General features: G+C 37.6%; 1 protein-coding gene across 5 annotated transcripts; it reads left to right on the forward strand.

Moving 5' to 3' along the window:
- The first annotated feature begins 31 nt into the window (after window positions 1-31).
- Window positions 32-15,811, forward strand: usp42 (ubiquitin specific peptidase 42). Of its 5 annotated transcripts, XM_041230219.1 has the most exons (20): window positions 32-118; window positions 1,899-2,160; window positions 2,663-2,872; window positions 3,048-3,158; window positions 3,280-3,379; window positions 3,751-3,818; window positions 3,915-3,985; window positions 4,215-4,297; window positions 4,635-4,746; window positions 5,631-5,771; window positions 5,888-5,988; window positions 6,237-6,390; window positions 6,800-7,561; window positions 8,551-8,654; window positions 8,938-10,419; window positions 10,826-11,133; window positions 12,560-12,688; window positions 13,027-13,091; window positions 15,075-15,134; window positions 15,413-15,811. In XM_041230219.1, the coding sequence occupies exons 2-19, from the start codon at window positions 1,908-1,910 to the stop codon at window positions 15,126-15,128; spliced, it is 4,308 nt and encodes a 1,435-aa protein (XP_041086153.1). In that variant the 5' UTR covers window positions 32-118; window positions 1,899-1,907; the 3' UTR covers window positions 15,129-15,134; window positions 15,413-15,811. The 5 variants fall into 5 exon arrangements, with proteins under 5 accessions (XP_041086153.1, XP_041086152.1, XP_041086156.1 ...); XM_041230218.1 differs by having other exon boundaries at window positions 15,075-15,811; XM_041230222.1 differs by lacking the exon at window positions 13,027-13,091.
- Window positions 15,812-16,763: the final 952 nt, after the last annotated feature.

The raw sequence follows: 16,763 nt of genomic DNA on the forward strand, positions 1-16,763 counted from the left end.
CCTGCCCGGCTGACCCCGGGGATACCCGGTTGTACTCGTAAGGAATGTACGTCATTGTTCACCGCCGGACAGAAGGCCTACATTGGGATGGGTTTGACACCGTCTCAATAAAACACAGGTAAGGGGGGCTTAACTTGAATTTTATAACAGTCGTTTCATTTACCAACAGCGCATAAATAGTGGTGTGTAGCGGGAGCAGACCCCACATTTTAAAAGCAGATTTATGTTCTATCCCGCTTTCTTTAACCCCTCTCCGCGCTGAGCTCAGTGTGGTGCCGAGAACCTGCAACACCGGTGAATTTAAAATTCTTCGGTTTCCGTGATTTAAAACGCGGTTTTTATGCGAATGCAGATATCCACGGACTGCTCTAACGCACTTTTAAACAATATGGGTGATATTATTTTGGCGCTGCAGCAAAACCAGAAAGAAGGTTAGACCATCAATTTGATTACGTCCTCGTTTCAGTTTTATTGTTACGTTTTGCGTTGCCATGGCGTTTGCGGTGTCACGGCGGTTCCACGTTCAAACAACTCAGACCCGCCGCTGGTTTAATCAGGGAAGGCATGGAGAAGGTACAGCAGCCTACTCGATTTTTTTTCCAGGACAGTGTTGCTGGTTTATATCTTGGTAGTGTCTATGAACTAGGCCTCAGCCGGGTGAGGGGAGGGTGCTTGCCTGGGTAGGCGTGTTCAGGTGTTTGATCGCAAAGGTTGAGCACCTTCGGTTTTGTTTTTGTCAGTGCACAGTAGTCATGCATGTTGTTTCTGTCATAAGTGTCACGGTACCACGATTTTAAGCAGGTTTGCAAATTTCAATGACATTTGTTTAATTTATCTGTAGCGCCTTTCATACCACAGCGTCTCAAACCCCTTTGCATGTTGGTTAAAACAAGTGTGCGGTATTAGATGTAGTAAACATGGCAATAAATAATAATACTTGTGTTTATCGCCTCTACCGTAGCTTTAATAGCCTGTCGCACAACCGTAGCTTTAATAAAATATACATCGTGTTTTAATACATTTTCAACTATTTTGGGTATTTTGCTCACACCATGTCAAAATAGAGTTATATATATATATATATATATATATATATATATATATATATATATATATATATATATATATATATATATATATATATAAAATGTGTTTTTGAGTTTTTTGCGCATTTTATCAATTGAAAGCTAAGCACTGAATGATGTCCGTTGTTGTTTATGTTCGTTTCGGTCTTTCTAGGTTTCTCTAAGGAAGCCGGTTAGATTTGTCCTTGGTTCGTAGTGCAGTATAATTTCCCTCGCTTTTTTGAGTGGGGAGTGCAGTTCCCAACATGAACAATAGGTTGCGGTGATCGCTAGCTATATACCATGTCAAACTACTATTTGTTCATGTTTCTGTCCACAATGTACCGTTGTTTTGTTTGCTGTTGAAGTTACCAGTCGCACTTTTAACATAGGGTGGCTGTATCGTTTCATTTATTTATTTATTTATTTTTTGGGGGGGGGGATATACTGTTTTGAAAAATAACACCCAACTTGCAGATGTAGCTTCAAAGGAAGTTTCATAACAAGTTATGATGATATCTTATAGGAATGTATTCAAACAGGAATGTCATCTGCCTTGGGAGAAAAAAATACCAGAAATGTGTAACATTTCCATTTGAGTTTTTAGTTGGTTGAAAAGTGAATTATTTTATCCAAACCTGCTGGAATTACTGGTATTTCACGCCAGTCTCAAAAGAGTTGACTGTATGTTATGACAGGTGCGCCGTTTGTTGTTTTTGTTTGTCACTACATGCAAATGATACACTAAAACTTAAAATAAAAATAAAAAATTAAACTATCCAGGACTGAGTTTGTTGTTGATGTTTCAGATGTTTATTTATTTATTTCTCCCAGTAATGAACAATGACTATAGTTGACAAGCAAACAGAGTCTTCTGACCCTGAGTCTGGTCAGTCCAAGCCCTCTGGCTGCCTGACCCCCTCCTCCTCTGGAGACATGGACTCAAGCTCAGCGAGTTGGGGAGCTGTGTCATCCGCCTTGGACGCCCCTAAAAGTAAAGCCACTTCTGTAGGACCGACCCCGGGAGCTGCTGTTTATTCCAGAAGTACAGCACCCGTGCAAGAGAAAGCAAAATCCACCATACACAAGGATCAAAGTAAGTTTTGAAATTTGATGGGAACAGTGTGTGGGCACATAATTAGATTTTTGTCAAGTGTTCAAGTGGCACAGCAGTGAATTCATCTGATGTATTACAGCTTTATTTGTACAAGGACCTACTTGTAGCAAAATCTCATTATATAGCAGCTGTGTATGGCATAAATTAACAAAAACCTGCAATAAAAATTCTGTAGATGCATAAAACCAACTTCATTTATTACTCTTGTTTTATAATGGTGTTTGCAGTTTAGATTGGCTAGAGGAAGCTCTTCAAATGAGTAATGTACTACAATGTCTTATTAAAGGTTTAGTTTGGTACTTGCTTTGTTCAGACTGGTAATACTTTGTTAATACATTAAAGTAGCAGGTAGTCTTAATTATTCTTCCCCACAGCCCACTCCAGCTAGATCTGATATAAGTCTTGGGTTGTAATAAATGATCATTATTAACAAGCATCCCACATTGTCTGGCACTCATGCTTATTCTTCTGCTTATTCCAGACTTGGCAGGGGGCGGAGATGGGATCGCTCCTCCACAGAAAGTTCTATTTCCAGTGGAGAAACTGTGTCTAAAGTGGCATCAGATGCATCAGATTGGAGCTGGACTCCAAAATTTGGGCAACACTTGCTTCCTGAACTCTGCTCTGCAGTGCCTCACCTACACAGCCCCTCTGGCCACCTACATGCTGTCACGTGAGCACTCCAAAACATGTAGGTAACTGATCTTTAAAATGGCCAAAGAAATTTACGTTTTTTGGTATTGGCCATGAATAACTTTTGAATTGCAGAACCCAGAAAGAAACATTCAGGTTTCACGTTATGTTGCAGTTTTGCCTTTTAACCAACCCAGAAAAAATACTTTTTTTTTTTTTCTTTTTTTTTTAAGGCCACGAGGCTGGATTCTGTATGATGTGCACAATGCAGAATCATATCACCCAGGTGTTTGCCAACTCTGGAAATGTCATAAAGCCCATGTCTGTCATAAATGACCTTAAGCGTAAGTAATATTTAATATATTTGTTTGGTGTTGTGATACATTTTATTTTTGACCTTTTTCTCAGTAATTATTCCAGCCTTCCTTGAAACTATTTTTTTGTGTGTGCGTTTCTGATTTTTAGGTATTGCCAAGCATTTCCGATTTGGTAGCCAAGAGGATGCACATGAATTTCTCCGCTACACTATTGATGCTATGCAGAAATCGTGCCTGCCAGGGAACAAGTAGGTTTAAAACAGCAGTATAAGCAGACGGCCCTTTTGATCATTTTTGTTTAACCCTCCTTTGGTTTTGCAATTATGTGTTTTGGTATATTTTTTATTTATTTATTTTACCATGTTCAGAATATAGTACTTGGAACAATCTTAACCTGGCTAATACCATAGAAAGGATAGTCGTTATATCTTGTCAAAATAAACTGTAATGGAAAATTGTTCAGTGATTTATTTAGTTCCTTATTTACATTTTTAGAGGTGGTCTAAAAGAGCTTTAATGTATTGTAATTTACGTTGCATATTGCAATCTTAATGGGTTAATATTGTTAATGTTGTCTACTACAAAGAGTGAGAATAATAATTGCTTTGGAATTTTACAGGTTGGACAGACACACCCAGGCCACCACATTAATACATCAGATCTTTGGGGGTTATTTGCGGTCCAGAGGTACGTTAACATCAGTAACAAATGCATATCTGCATATTTTTATAGATTTTTATAAATATTTCATGTGATAATTAATCATTTGTGTTTCTGTTTCAGTAAAATGTCTGAATTGCAAAGCGGTTTCTGACACTTTTGATCCCTACCTGGATGTTGCTTTGGAAATTAAGGTATGTTCATCTTCGTGGGAGGGAAAGTATTGTGCACCTTTTTTGAGCAATGTATTAAATAAAAGAAAAAAATGTATCCTGATTTGTTTGAGTAACTTTTCAGATGAGCTCTTTCTGTCCAAATAAAACACATTTTTCTAAATTGTATTTTTCTAAATTTATACTAATTGCATGTCGTTTGGTTTTGTGTTTTTTTTTTTTTTTTTTTTTTTTTTTTTTCTATTTCCAGACTGTGCAAAGCATCACCAAAGCACTTGAGCAGTTTGTAAAGCCTGAACAGTTGGATGGAGAAAATGCTTACAAGTGCACCAAGTAAGGGGATAAAAATTATTTTGAACTAAAATAGGAGAGAAAAGGTTAGGGGTTGAGAACAAAACTAAAACCAAATCGTGCATATGTAGGTGACACTTCAAATACCAAGACCATTCAGTGAAAATGGTAAGTTTTGAGAAGCTGTTGATATCAGACTATAATGGCCAGCCTAAATTAATTATACTGATGACTTCTACAAAGTAGCAAAACATTTTGGCACTAATATCATACATATGGTGATGATTAGAACTAATAACAAAGGATGACAGTCTGAAGTTTGATTTATTATTATTTTAATCAGTACAGTTTAATTGTTTACACTTTTTGTCATCTTAAGGTGCAAGAAAATGGTTCCAGCTTCAAAAAGGTTTACAATACACAGAGATTCCAATGTGCTTACCATATCCTTGAAGTGCTTTGCCAACTACAATGGGGGCAAGATCACAAAGGTACGCACGAATTGGTAGTTTTTAAACCAAGCTTTTAACTTTTTGACCTAGAAGTACCGTTTTATTTCGTACTTGTTAAAATACTTGGGATCCACTATTTTTAAAATGTATTTAATATATACATTTTTTCTTGATCAGTTTGATCTTGACTTGTCAGTTTAAACAATTATTTTTTAAATAAAATTGTTCTGCAGTGAATTTCTGTATTGAGTAAAGTCTATTAATGCACTACATTTTCAGTGTGTTGTCTTTAGGGCTGTAATGAGGGGTACGTTTTGACCTTCGAAGGTTTGGAACACATTACCGAAGGAAGGTTTGAACCTTTGATGGTACTAATTTGCATAATTTACCGGTGACATCACCATAGCTACTAGTTTTTATTTGATTGAAAATCCTATTTTACAGGTAATCCATATACAATAAAACTGTATAGAACAGTAATCACGTTTTTATAATTTAAATAAAAGTACACATTGTTTATGTTCACGTAATTGATGCTGCCTGCAATATATTCAATAATCTTGCATTGCAGCAGCACCTCATTGCAGCCAATTAAAAGAACTGTAGCTGACTTTTTTTGGTCGTCTGTGCATTTAACAAAAATATCCCAAACTGCAGAGACAGAGAGGGGGAGGGGTGGATGGTGCTCATGTGGCGCCATATAGAGTTGCTACATATAAGAATTTTTGTTCAAGTAATATACCTTATACAAATCAAAAGATTGAATTTTGGTTTCTGTTAACAGAAAAAAAAAACCTTTCTAAACCTTCAAAGTTTTAGAACTACCTTCAGATTCCTGACTAGCAATCAAACCTTTGAACACATCCCTACTTGTCTGTAAACCTGCATGTGTGTGTTCTAAAAAACATTTTCTGGTACTGCAGGACGTGAGGTATCCAGAATTTCTAGATATTCGTCCATTCATGTCGCAATCCACTGGGGAGCCAGTTATATATGTCCTGTATGCAGTTCTAGTGCATTCTGGGTTTAGCTGCCATGCTGGACACTACTATTGTTACATAAAGGTAATATTTACATATGAATACAAATCTGTATGTTTGCATGACAGCAAATTTTACAAGTCAAATCCAGACATTTTCTTGACGCAAACAAGACAATCTGTTTATTTTTATTATCACAGGCCAGTAATGGACAGTGGTACCAGATGAACGATTCTGTAGTATCCACTAGCGACATCCGGTCTGTGCTCAATCAGCAGGCTTATGTGCTGTTTTACATAAGGTAAGTCTTGAGTCTGAATGGTGTCTTGTGTCGTGCCCCCCCGCCCCAAGAGATCAGTAATCTGTCTTTAATCTGAATTGATCAGGTGTATTGCAGGAGCTAACAAACCGTTACTGAGTGAGCCTGTGGTTCATCAAGTGGTTCCCTGATGAAAGAAATCCAGGCAAACCGTGGAAATAGTTCATCTGAAATAATTATGTATGAAGTTGACATGTTGTTTACATCTTTGTTATTTATATTTATTTAAGGTCTCCAGATGTGAAGAACGGAGGAGATTATAATCATTCCGCATGCACCCCAGGACAGTCCTCCCCTTGCCCCATAGTGAGTCAGCGCCTGGGTGGTACCAAACAGCAGACAACAGGCTTCATTGGACCGCAGCTCCCCCCTCACATGGCTAAGGTATGTTGACACCTACCATAGTCTAATGTAATTATTTTCCAAACAATGTGTAGGGTCTGGAAGTGAATGGATATTTATATCGTGACTTTTTTACCTTGTAAACCTTCCAAGTGTGGTTGGTAAATCTGATCATCTGGCTAAAGCTGTAACATTTTCATCTATAGTTCAAAAGTAAAAAAAATAAATAAAAATGGCTGTAGAAATTGGGCCATTTTTATTATTTTGTAATCTGTGTATCTAAGATGTCACAATGAAATTAAACCTCTTTTTACAAAGGAGACCTGATTGGCTAATCACCAGTCTAATCTCTTTGGCAACATATCACAACATCTGAAACCGCCAGTAGAAATGTGGAATGGAGGGGTTTCATCCTTTTATATTTGAAGTATATTTATTTTTGGTTTCTTAGAGTTCTAACCATATCAATGGAAACTGCTCTGTGAAGGAGGTCCCCTGCAGTTCCAAGGCAAGTGCCAGCAACATTGGTTTGAACAGGATGGGGTCGAGCCAGCCTTCTACTTCTTTCCAGAACCGCCCACTAAACAGGCCCACCGTTATTCCAGAACCCACTAAAAGGCCAAAGCTGACCTTCCAAATTGGACAGAGCAAGTCGGCACGTCCTTCCCATTCCCAGCCCAACTTCCACAGCAGCCCCCTGGACAAGCTGTACAAGCCCAGCACTTCCACATCCACCGTCACCCACTCCTCCTCCTCCTCCTCCTCTACTGCTCAGTCTACCTCAGGAGCACCCAGCTATACAGCTCCTGCCACAGTATCACAAGCCGATACACCCCCTGAGCCCCCTTGTTCCAGGGTGAATGGCGCCCCCAAGCGTAGCGCCAGCTTCCTCGTTCCGTATGCTGAGGAATCCTCGGACGAGGAGCCCGGTCCGGTTATGGAGAATGGGCATGCAAAGCCCTGCAATGGAACGGTTAACGGAACTAGATTGGACACATTCCCGACCTCGAGTGCTATTCCTCCACCTCCAGACCTCGGAAAGAATTGTTCGGATGTGCCTTATTGCAAGGCAGAGTTGAACGGCCTGACCACGATGGCAGTGGAGTCTGAAGATGCCAGGCTCACGGTTGAAACAGTGAGCTGCCCTTTGAAGCATACTAAACCCATTGAGAACGGCTTGCCAAAAACTAACGGTTTTAAACACAGTGATAAGGTGAGCTTGGGGATTTTGCATACCTTTTTTTTAAAAACAAAAAAACTAAATTTTTTTAAAAAAGAATGTTTGGAAAATCATTGGGGGAGGTCCTTTATTTTATATTATAGGAGTGGCGATTTCCCATTTGTTACACATCCAGTTCATTTAACATGTTTCTCTCCCCCCCCCCCCCCCAACTTGTAGATTTGTAGGCAGGGGATCACATAACCTTTATTGTTATGTTCTCCATCTCGTCAGTATTGCCTGTTATTCTTTTACAAATCATCTGCATTCGCTATTTATTTCAATAGCCTAACACCATAAGTAAAAATCAAAACATTTTGCAACTTTGTTACTGTTGTTTAACATGTTAGTTTGACGGCACAATGGTAATTAACTGAGGGGGAAGAATATATTAAGTATAATGCTTAATTAAATATTGTTGTGTTTTTTTTGTTTGTTTTGGGGGTTTTTTTAAACTCCTCTCATCCACACTCAGTTTGGGAAGTGAAGTGTCAACGAGCTTCAAAGTGCCACTCCCTGTAACAGCATCCCTCTTCCTAGAATGGAATTGGTTGTTTCAAGTGCCCATTAAAAGAAAATGATTGATTTTTATGAACTGGAGTTGTTCCACCTATTGCTGTCCATTTTGTAATGAAAACTTGACGCAACCAACGATAGCGCCACCAGGGAGGGACTTTTTAGTTAAACTGGAACCCTGAGACTGAATAGAAAAATCTCAGGGGGAAAATCCAGCGGTTTGGCAGGTGTGGGTCACATCGTGATAATATCGGGCACCCTCGTTGCCTTTATGAAAAATGGTCTGCTGTTCTGCTGGTACGCCTTTGCGTCTTAAAAAAATCAATATGGAATTTTATTTATTTTTAAATTGGTCTGCATCATAGTACAATTCAGATTTTGAGAATGATTTTACATCCAGTTTAAAATGTAATCTCTGTCTACTGTTTTTTTGTGTGTGGGGGGGGGGGGTTTGTGTGTTTTTGCAGCGAACTTCTGATATTTCTGACACTCTGGAAAGCATTGGTGCCAGTACTACAAATACATCAGAACCCGCTAAAAAGCCAAAGCTGACTTCCCATTTCGAACAGAGGTAAGGAGGATTTGTGAACCAATTATGCAGGAAAGCTCCCCTTTAAACTTGAAATTATCTAGCTGGTTGACGATGGCACTTTATCCCATGCATTCATTATTGAACCTTAGAGCACGTAGATGCCAGGTCACTGTAGAGCAGTTTAAAAAAATGTGGCCTCCACATCCGGTGACTAGGAATTTAGTTTAATTCCATATCAACATATTTTCAAATAACAATAAGCCTTTGTTTACATATATATATAATTTTTTTTTTTTTTTTTTTTTTTTTTTACTCCTTACAGTGAAAAAGAAAAAAGTCCTTGTTTGCCCTCAAGGGGGACAACTTTTCCAGCAGCTGCTACTGTTGTCAATCCCTGTGTGGACAGGGTTCAAAATCTGGAAAACTGTTCAGCCGCCTCTCCTGTTAAAGATGCAGTCAGGTCTCCAGCCCCTGAACTGTGTGATAAAACTCTTCTTGTTCAAGAAGAAAGGGCTGCCAATACTACCATGAACAGTAAAACCTCTGCCCTTGACCCTGCAATTCATGCTAATTGTAATACTGATAACAAACCAAACCCTAATAGGGAAACTCAAATGTTCCAGGTAAAGAGTGAAAATAAGCAACCTCCAGAGGCGGAGGAGACAACTCTCAAACAATCTGTTGCAAGGACAGAGGGTCCTGTCCAGCTTCAAACGAGGCATTCAGATAACTCCACTGGCTTGAAAAATCCTGTTAGCTGTGAAAATGTTAGCAAACATGTCATATTAAACACCACTAATTCTAATATATCTTTTTGGGACAAAGCAAAGGATCAGATCAAGACATGTCTTGAGACTATAAAGGAAGAAAGTCAAGAAGCCACATTAGAACACAGACAGTCCCCAGGGAAAGACAGGTGTGCTGAAAACAGGAAGCTGACATCTCGGACTGATGAACAGCCAAGGAGCTCAGCAGAGAGGGAGGAGAAAAGCAGAATCGGAGAATTGCATTCACATAGCACCGAGAAGGACAAACGCAGAACGTCAGACAGGGAAAAAAGTTATAGACACAAATCTCCTCATAACGTAAGATATAGTGAAGGTAAAACAAAGCTTTCTGAGAAGTACAGGTATCGATCTAGAAGTAGGGAAACAACCAACCACAAGAAGAGTAGGCTGCATGATAAAGACTATTGTCCCTGTAAATATCGATCCCATAGCAGAGATAGGTCCCGTAGTAGGGATGGGTATTATAGAGACAGAGAAAAGGACTGGAGGCAGGAAAGACACACTTACCACAGCAGGGACTCTTACTACAGGTCCAAAGAAGAGCTGGACAGGAGGTTCCCTCAAAGCAGTAGGGACTGTGAGAAGTCATCCAGTCACTATAACAGGGACTGGCTTCACAAAGAAGTGCTTTCCTCCAGACCCCAATGGATGAATGGGACTACAAGCAAAGAGAACAATTGTAAGGACTTTGGCAAACATGATTACTGCAAGGGCAGATTAGATTCTGATCATTTACGACCTTCCTTCTCCTCCTCCTCCTCCTCCCACTATTCCAAGCACGTCAAGGACAAACGCACCTTGGGCTCCAATGGGAGGAGCTCAGAACGCAATAGCGAGCATGCAAGACACGAGAGCAGATGGCACTACGACGACCACGACACTGAGGATAGTGATTTGGAGAGAAAGCGGAGGAGACACCTGCAGGACGAGTCTTCAGAGGAGAGGAGAGCCAGGAAACACAAAAAGTCAAAAAAGAAAAAGAAGTCCAAACATAAATACAGAATCAGGGACCACAGGTAAGTGTAAGTTCAGCTTGGCAGAAACATATTTTTCTTGATGAGCTTTCTCAAAAAGAAAGATGGTACTCTCATGTCTTCAGTGTTTTCTTTTTGTTTATGTTCTGTGTACCGTACACGGAGGGAAGACAAATCATTGTATAAGATATTTTAAAGGTATCCAAAATTGGTTTAAGTTCCTATGCATTTATCAACCAGCCTTACAGTAAAGTGTCATTCACATGAAAAAAAAAAGTCACTTTGTGTATCTTAATTGACCATTGAGATTATTCATGAGTAAAGATTTGTAAACAAAATAGGGCTTCCGATCTACTTTGTAGTTCTTTTCTTTGAACGAACTTTCTTTATGCTGAGCAAGTACCATTGTGTAGCTAATTTATTATGTTACATTTTTGTTTGCATATAGAAGTCACCAGGATTCCTCTGAAGCAAACTCTGATAGTGATTCATGGAAACACAAGAAAAAGAAAAAACACAGAAGTGACGGTTCAGATCAGGACAAACCTCAGCGCTCCCAGTACGGGAAGCAGAACTCCAGGTCTGGGGATGAGTCGGACAGCAGCAACAAGGCATCCAAGAGCAACGACTTCAGAGGGGTAGATGTCAGGACAGACAGTCAAAAACAGTATCCCGAGGAGAAGGAAGAACAGTCCCATAAAGAAAAGAATTCCCAGATTGAGAGTGGCTATTACACAAGCAGTGAACATCACAGAGGTGAGGCCATTGTAATTGTAGCTGTTGAATGTAATACAGTACTTAACCAGCAAGGGGGGGGGGGGGGGGGTGTTGGTAAATTGCTTTCAGATAACTAAAAGAATGGGCTGGGTTCTGAAACATTTTCTTTAAACTCACTGTTTATACTGTGTGTGTTACACATTCTATTAACCCAAGTATTTGTCAAAATGACTCCAACTTAGTTTTTTTTTGTTATGTCTTGCTTGATAGAATTCCTAATATACATCAATCTAGCTCAATGCATGAGTCATTTTAACCAAAAATATATATATATATATATATATATATATATATATATATATATATATATATATATATATATATATATATATATATATATATATTTGTTGTACATTGTTGCCTCCTGCATTTATTTACAATATTGGCCAGCAGACCCGGCGCGTTTTAGAGACCAGCGATTATTTGAGACCGGCATTTATATTAGATCACTAGCTGCTAACACAGAACCCGGTAGCAGCATCGTAACTCAATTTAAACATTCCAGCAACTTAGTTAAAAGGTTGTGTGTCAGTGAGAACTAAGTAACAGTTTTGTTTTATAACAAAATTACATTGTATTGTACACCGTCAAGTATCAAACAAAAGTATTTACTGTCTTTTTATATGCACTGGTTAACAAGGATGAGGTATGAAAAACGTTGGAAAATGAACAAGCAGAAGTACAAATTTGTATTTAAAAACGGAAGTAGACATTGTTATTTATTAACAGTTCAATCCACTAAGACAGCCCTGTAGATGTCAGAACACTGGTATGTAGGCTACTCTTATAGCATAATATTAATAATAATACAAACTTCTGAAATTTTTAAAAAATTAACAATAAAAGCAGTATCATTATCAAAAACAATTTGTTTAATCTCAAACATGTACATTGTTTAATACAACAAAACACGTTAAACTGCACCAAGAGGTTTGGATCTGGCCAACTTTCAGCACGTTTTAAAATTTAGGCTTATTGTTATTTGAAAATAATGTAAATGATATGGAATTAAACTAAATTCCTAGTCACCAAATAACAAAACAATAATTGTGCATAACCAATTAATGAAAACACCATGACATATACACTGCACAGACATGGCAGGCTGAATAATTGCATTAAACAAATATGCATTACATGTAGGCCTACCACAAATTGCGTCTTCGATTATTTATTTATTTATTTATTAACCCTGAGAGTCTTCATTACGCTCAAGCTCCTTCTCATCTTCCTCAGCTTCAATGGCAATGACAGAGACCCGGCGTTTAATAGAGACCCGGCGTTTATTTACAATAAGTTCTACGGTATGTTGCAAAATATTACTACATTAAAGGAACAGGTTGCATTATTTTTTGCAAGTGGGTAATGTAAAATTAACAGTGAAAGTGTTTTTTTAATTGTGTAGGTTACCGGTCATCTCAGTCAGATGCTGAAATGTATAGGTGTCCTTTAAATAGAGTTCACTTGGAAGCAAAGGAAAAATCTGAAAATGGAGCTGACTGTCAATCTTCTCTCAGACTGGTGACTGAAATAGGTAGGTTTTACACCTCACTAAGTTTCTCATTACATTTGAAGGAAATTGCACTCACTGTAGTAAAATTAAGTTGAAAAGCCAACTCCTGACTAATGCATAATACTGTAGGCAGATGTTTTGCGTGATGTAGCTAGTCTATCAGTCAGAAATGTGAAATGCCTGGTGGATTGAAAATTCAGTGCACTGTAGATGCAGTAGGAAAATATTTGATTCTTTGTATGGGGGCCTTTCCTAATGAAAACAGACTAGCTGTTCCCTTTTAAAAGCTTGCTAAAACTTGATTTTAAAAAAAGAAGAAAATATATGCATAAGCTTGTTGAACAAAATTATCTTAACAGGTAATCAATCTGGATGCAAGGAGTCTGAAATTGATTCCTCTTGCAGGGACACAGCCAGGTGCAAAGTATGTTGAATCCAGTTATAGACTATTTTTATTAAAAAATTGACTATGTAAAACTGCATTCACTGTAGATCTGTTCTTGTGCTACAGAAGACCAGTAAATATAATGTCCATATTTCAGTCAAGACACCAAATATTTTGCTATACTAGGATAGTCTTGCTGCAAAGTTACCAGAACTTTGTGCTGGAAGGGTTCAGTATACAGTAGGTTGCTGATTAAGAAAGTCCCCCTACTGTTTCTTTACTCAACAGAGACCTGTATGTGCAGGTGTTACTCATTTTACTGTGAGACTTGCCTTCTGTGACTCCTACTGATAGAAATTGTTAACTGCATGAATCTGCTTCATTTAATGTGGTGTGTACACAGTTCAAGTTTATATTATTTATACACACACACACACACACACACACACACACACAGTTGTATGAAGAAGTTTGGGCACCCCTGGAAAAAATGTGTTACAATGAATCTTTCAGTAAACAGAAGTTGACCTGACCTCTACATGGTTAAACATGACACCTTTCTGCAAATTAATACAGGATTACTATTTATTTGCATTTATTACAAATTCAAAATAATAAACAAAAGTGAACATGGCGCGTGCAAAAGTTTGGGCACCCTTTTCGACCATTCTTAATTACTTCTTAAAAAGATAATTACTAAGACCCAGAAAGGATGATTCACTCGTTAGGGCTTCAGTTAGTCAGGTGAAGTCAATTCCAGTGTTGAATTACTACTCTGAAGTAACTTCATACCTTCTAATCTGTCAGACTGTGATGGCTGTTCTGTCTGGTTTCACCATGGGCTCCTCTAAGCAGATGTCTGAGGACTTGAAAATTAAGATAATTGATTTTCACAAAACAGGAGAAGGCTATAAAAAAAAAAAAAAAAACTCAACGCTTCCAGCTAGCAATTTCAGCCATCAGAAACATTGTCAAGAAATGGAAGTTAAATGGAACGGTTAAAGGCAAGATCTGGAAGACCAAGAAAAATATCACATAGACTTGCCCAAAAACTGGTCAGATCTGCACAATAGAACCCACAGGTCACTGCAAAGGACCTTCAGAACAGTTTAGCTGACACTGGAGTAGTTGTTCACAGGTCCACAGTACATCGTACCTTACACAACAAAAATCTGCATGGGAGAGTTGTCAGAAAGAAGCCTTTTCTATGACCTCATCACAAAGAAAACCTTGACAAGCCTGAAGCATTTTGGAACAATGTGCTTTGGATTGATGAAACAGTTTGGCCACAACCAAAGAAGGTACGTTTGGAGAAAAAAGGTGAAGCATTTCAAGAAAAGAACACCTTGCCAACTGTTAAGCACGGGGGTGGCTCTGTTATACTTTGGGGTTGTGAGGCAGCCAGTGGAACCGGAAATATTGTGCGGGTGGAAGGAAGAATGGATTCAACTAAATATCAACAAATCCTAGAAGCTAATGTCCTAAAGTCAGTCAGGACACTGAAGCTGAAAAGAGGTTGGATATTTCAGCAAGACAATGATCCAAAACATACCTCAAAATCAACCATGAAATATTTACAAGAAAGAAGGAGAAAGGTTTTGGAATGGCTGTCATAGTCCCCAGACTTACTTGAATATTACTGAAAATCTGTGGAGAGACTCTTAGCTGGCCACAGGAAACGTTTGGAAGCAGTTATATCTGCCAAAAGAGGTGTTACCAAGTACTAAGTGACAGGATGCCCAAACTTTCGCACTTGCCATGTTCACTTTTATTATTTTTAATCTAATAAATGCAAATAAATGGTAATCCTGTATTAATTTACAGAAAAGGTGTCCTGTTTAACTTTGTACCATGTGGAGGTCAGGTCAACTTCTGTTCACTGAAAGATTCATTGTAACGTACATTTTTCGAGGGGTGCCCAAACTTTTGCATACAGCTGTATGTATATGTGTGTGTGTATTTATATATAAAGTCTTTGGAGTAACAGCAGAAACTCATGTTTTTTTTTTTTTTTTCCTCTAGTTTCTTTTGCAGGCGAGTGACAAAACATCCGCAATAGAGGAGACTGCTCACTGATGACAGGTCAGCCTGATTAATCTAAAGTTTATTGTTTTTATTTTTTGTAACTGAAAAAGAATTAGTTGGGAACAGTCAATTATGCAATACAACAGGCATTTCACTGCACATTTAATCCATAGAACAAAACATTTCAGAAAGCAAGTGTTTTTTTTTTGTTTTTTTTTAAAACATAGTAACTGAAGGCTTTTGAACCAGACAGTAGAGACTGCAAGTTTAAATGGATCAATGGTGAGCTTTATTTACTTGTATGTTAACTTTTTTTTTTTTTTTTTGCTCTGCAGTGTCACAGAAGCCATCCCTAGACGGCATAAATATGCAAGACTAAATAATGGATCCTGACAGTGGTGCTTTTAATCCTTGTAAGAATACTGCATTCACTTTCACCACAGAAGAACTTTTTACAAAAAAAAACACTTTAAAATCTTTAGGACTTTTTTCATTTACACTTTGACAAATTAATTTAACATACTTGGAACACTGTAAAATGTAAATAGGATTAATGTTATGTATAAAAGATGCCTTGGAATTTAACATCAATTGCTGCTCAACTACAGACTCAGGATTAATTTCTACTTGTGTGTTAAATGTGTAAGTAAAAGAGAATGAAAAGAAACCACAAAGTTCGTTGCGGAATTGTTAAAACATTGCTTTTGTCTCATTACACGAGGCGTTCAAACAAATGTAACTTGTGATGGTAATTCCTTTAACTTTTTTTAATAGGTCAGTCAAGATATTGCCTTATTTTTCTGTCCATCTCAAACTACAGACTAATCTGGTTGGGTGCTTGGCTTTACCAAAATAATAAGCCTTATTGATCTTATCAATTCAAGAACATCTACCTAGTTCATGTTAGTTTTATATATATATATATATATATATATATATATATATATATACTTATATATATATATATATATTATATATAATAATATGATATATAATATATAGAAATTTTATACATATATAATATGACACACTTTAAAATCCTGTATTACATTTTTTGTTCACTTTTTTTTAATGGAATGGATGTACATTGTAAATAATGCTCTGTGGGATTTTTGCTGGTAGGTTTATTTAAATCTCCATGTTTACAGTTGCAGATAAATACTGTGAATTTTCAATATACTACCATACTGGATTGTGAGGTATGTTTTCTGTAAAAAATGGTCCTGTATCAGGAAAACAAATTATTTTTTTAATTCAACAAACTATGGTTCTCAGCTGTACTACAGTATGCTTATTTAATAGGTTTGATTTGCCTGTTTCTAGTTATAAAGAGAACCATCTTCTTCCCCTTACTGTACTGTAGCATGTAAAAGTTCTATAAATGTACAGGGAAATAAGATAGATATAAAATAAAACTTAAATGCACAGTAGTGCTATTGTTTCAAATTACATGTTCCTTTCAGCAGTTCCTTGGGCAGATATATCCAGACCTCTAAAGCAGAGCTGACTATTTGGTTTGGTTTAGTTTTGAGACAAGACACCACTTATTGTTTTCAGAGAACATTGTCCATCCTCATGAAAGTGCTCATATACTGCAAGATTGAATTGTACCAGCAATTCATGTTCCTCTGCAACAAAAAATAACTAAAATCAAAAGGATCAGTTCTAGCATTTTTTTTAAGGGAT

The sequence above is a fragment of the Polyodon spathula genome, chromosome 26 (genome assembly GCF_017654505.1).
Source record: "Polyodon spathula isolate WHYD16114869_AA chromosome 26, ASM1765450v1, whole genome shotgun sequence".
NCBI classification, from domain to species: domain Eukaryota; kingdom Metazoa; phylum Chordata; class Actinopteri; order Acipenseriformes; family Polyodontidae; genus Polyodon; species Polyodon spathula.

Coding starts and splice junctions, on each gene's coding strand:
- usp42 (XM_041230218.1), top strand. CDS start 1,908: ATGACTATAGTTGACAAGCAAACAGAGTCTTCTGACCCTGAGTCTGGT. Junction 3,159..3,279: donor TGTCATAAATGACCTTAAGC/GTAAGTAATATT, acceptor TCTGATTTTTAG/GTATTGCCAAGCATTTCCGA. Junction 5,772..5,887: donor ACTACTATTGTTACATAAAG/GTAATATTTACA, acceptor TTATTATCACAG/GCCAGTAATGGACAGTGGTA.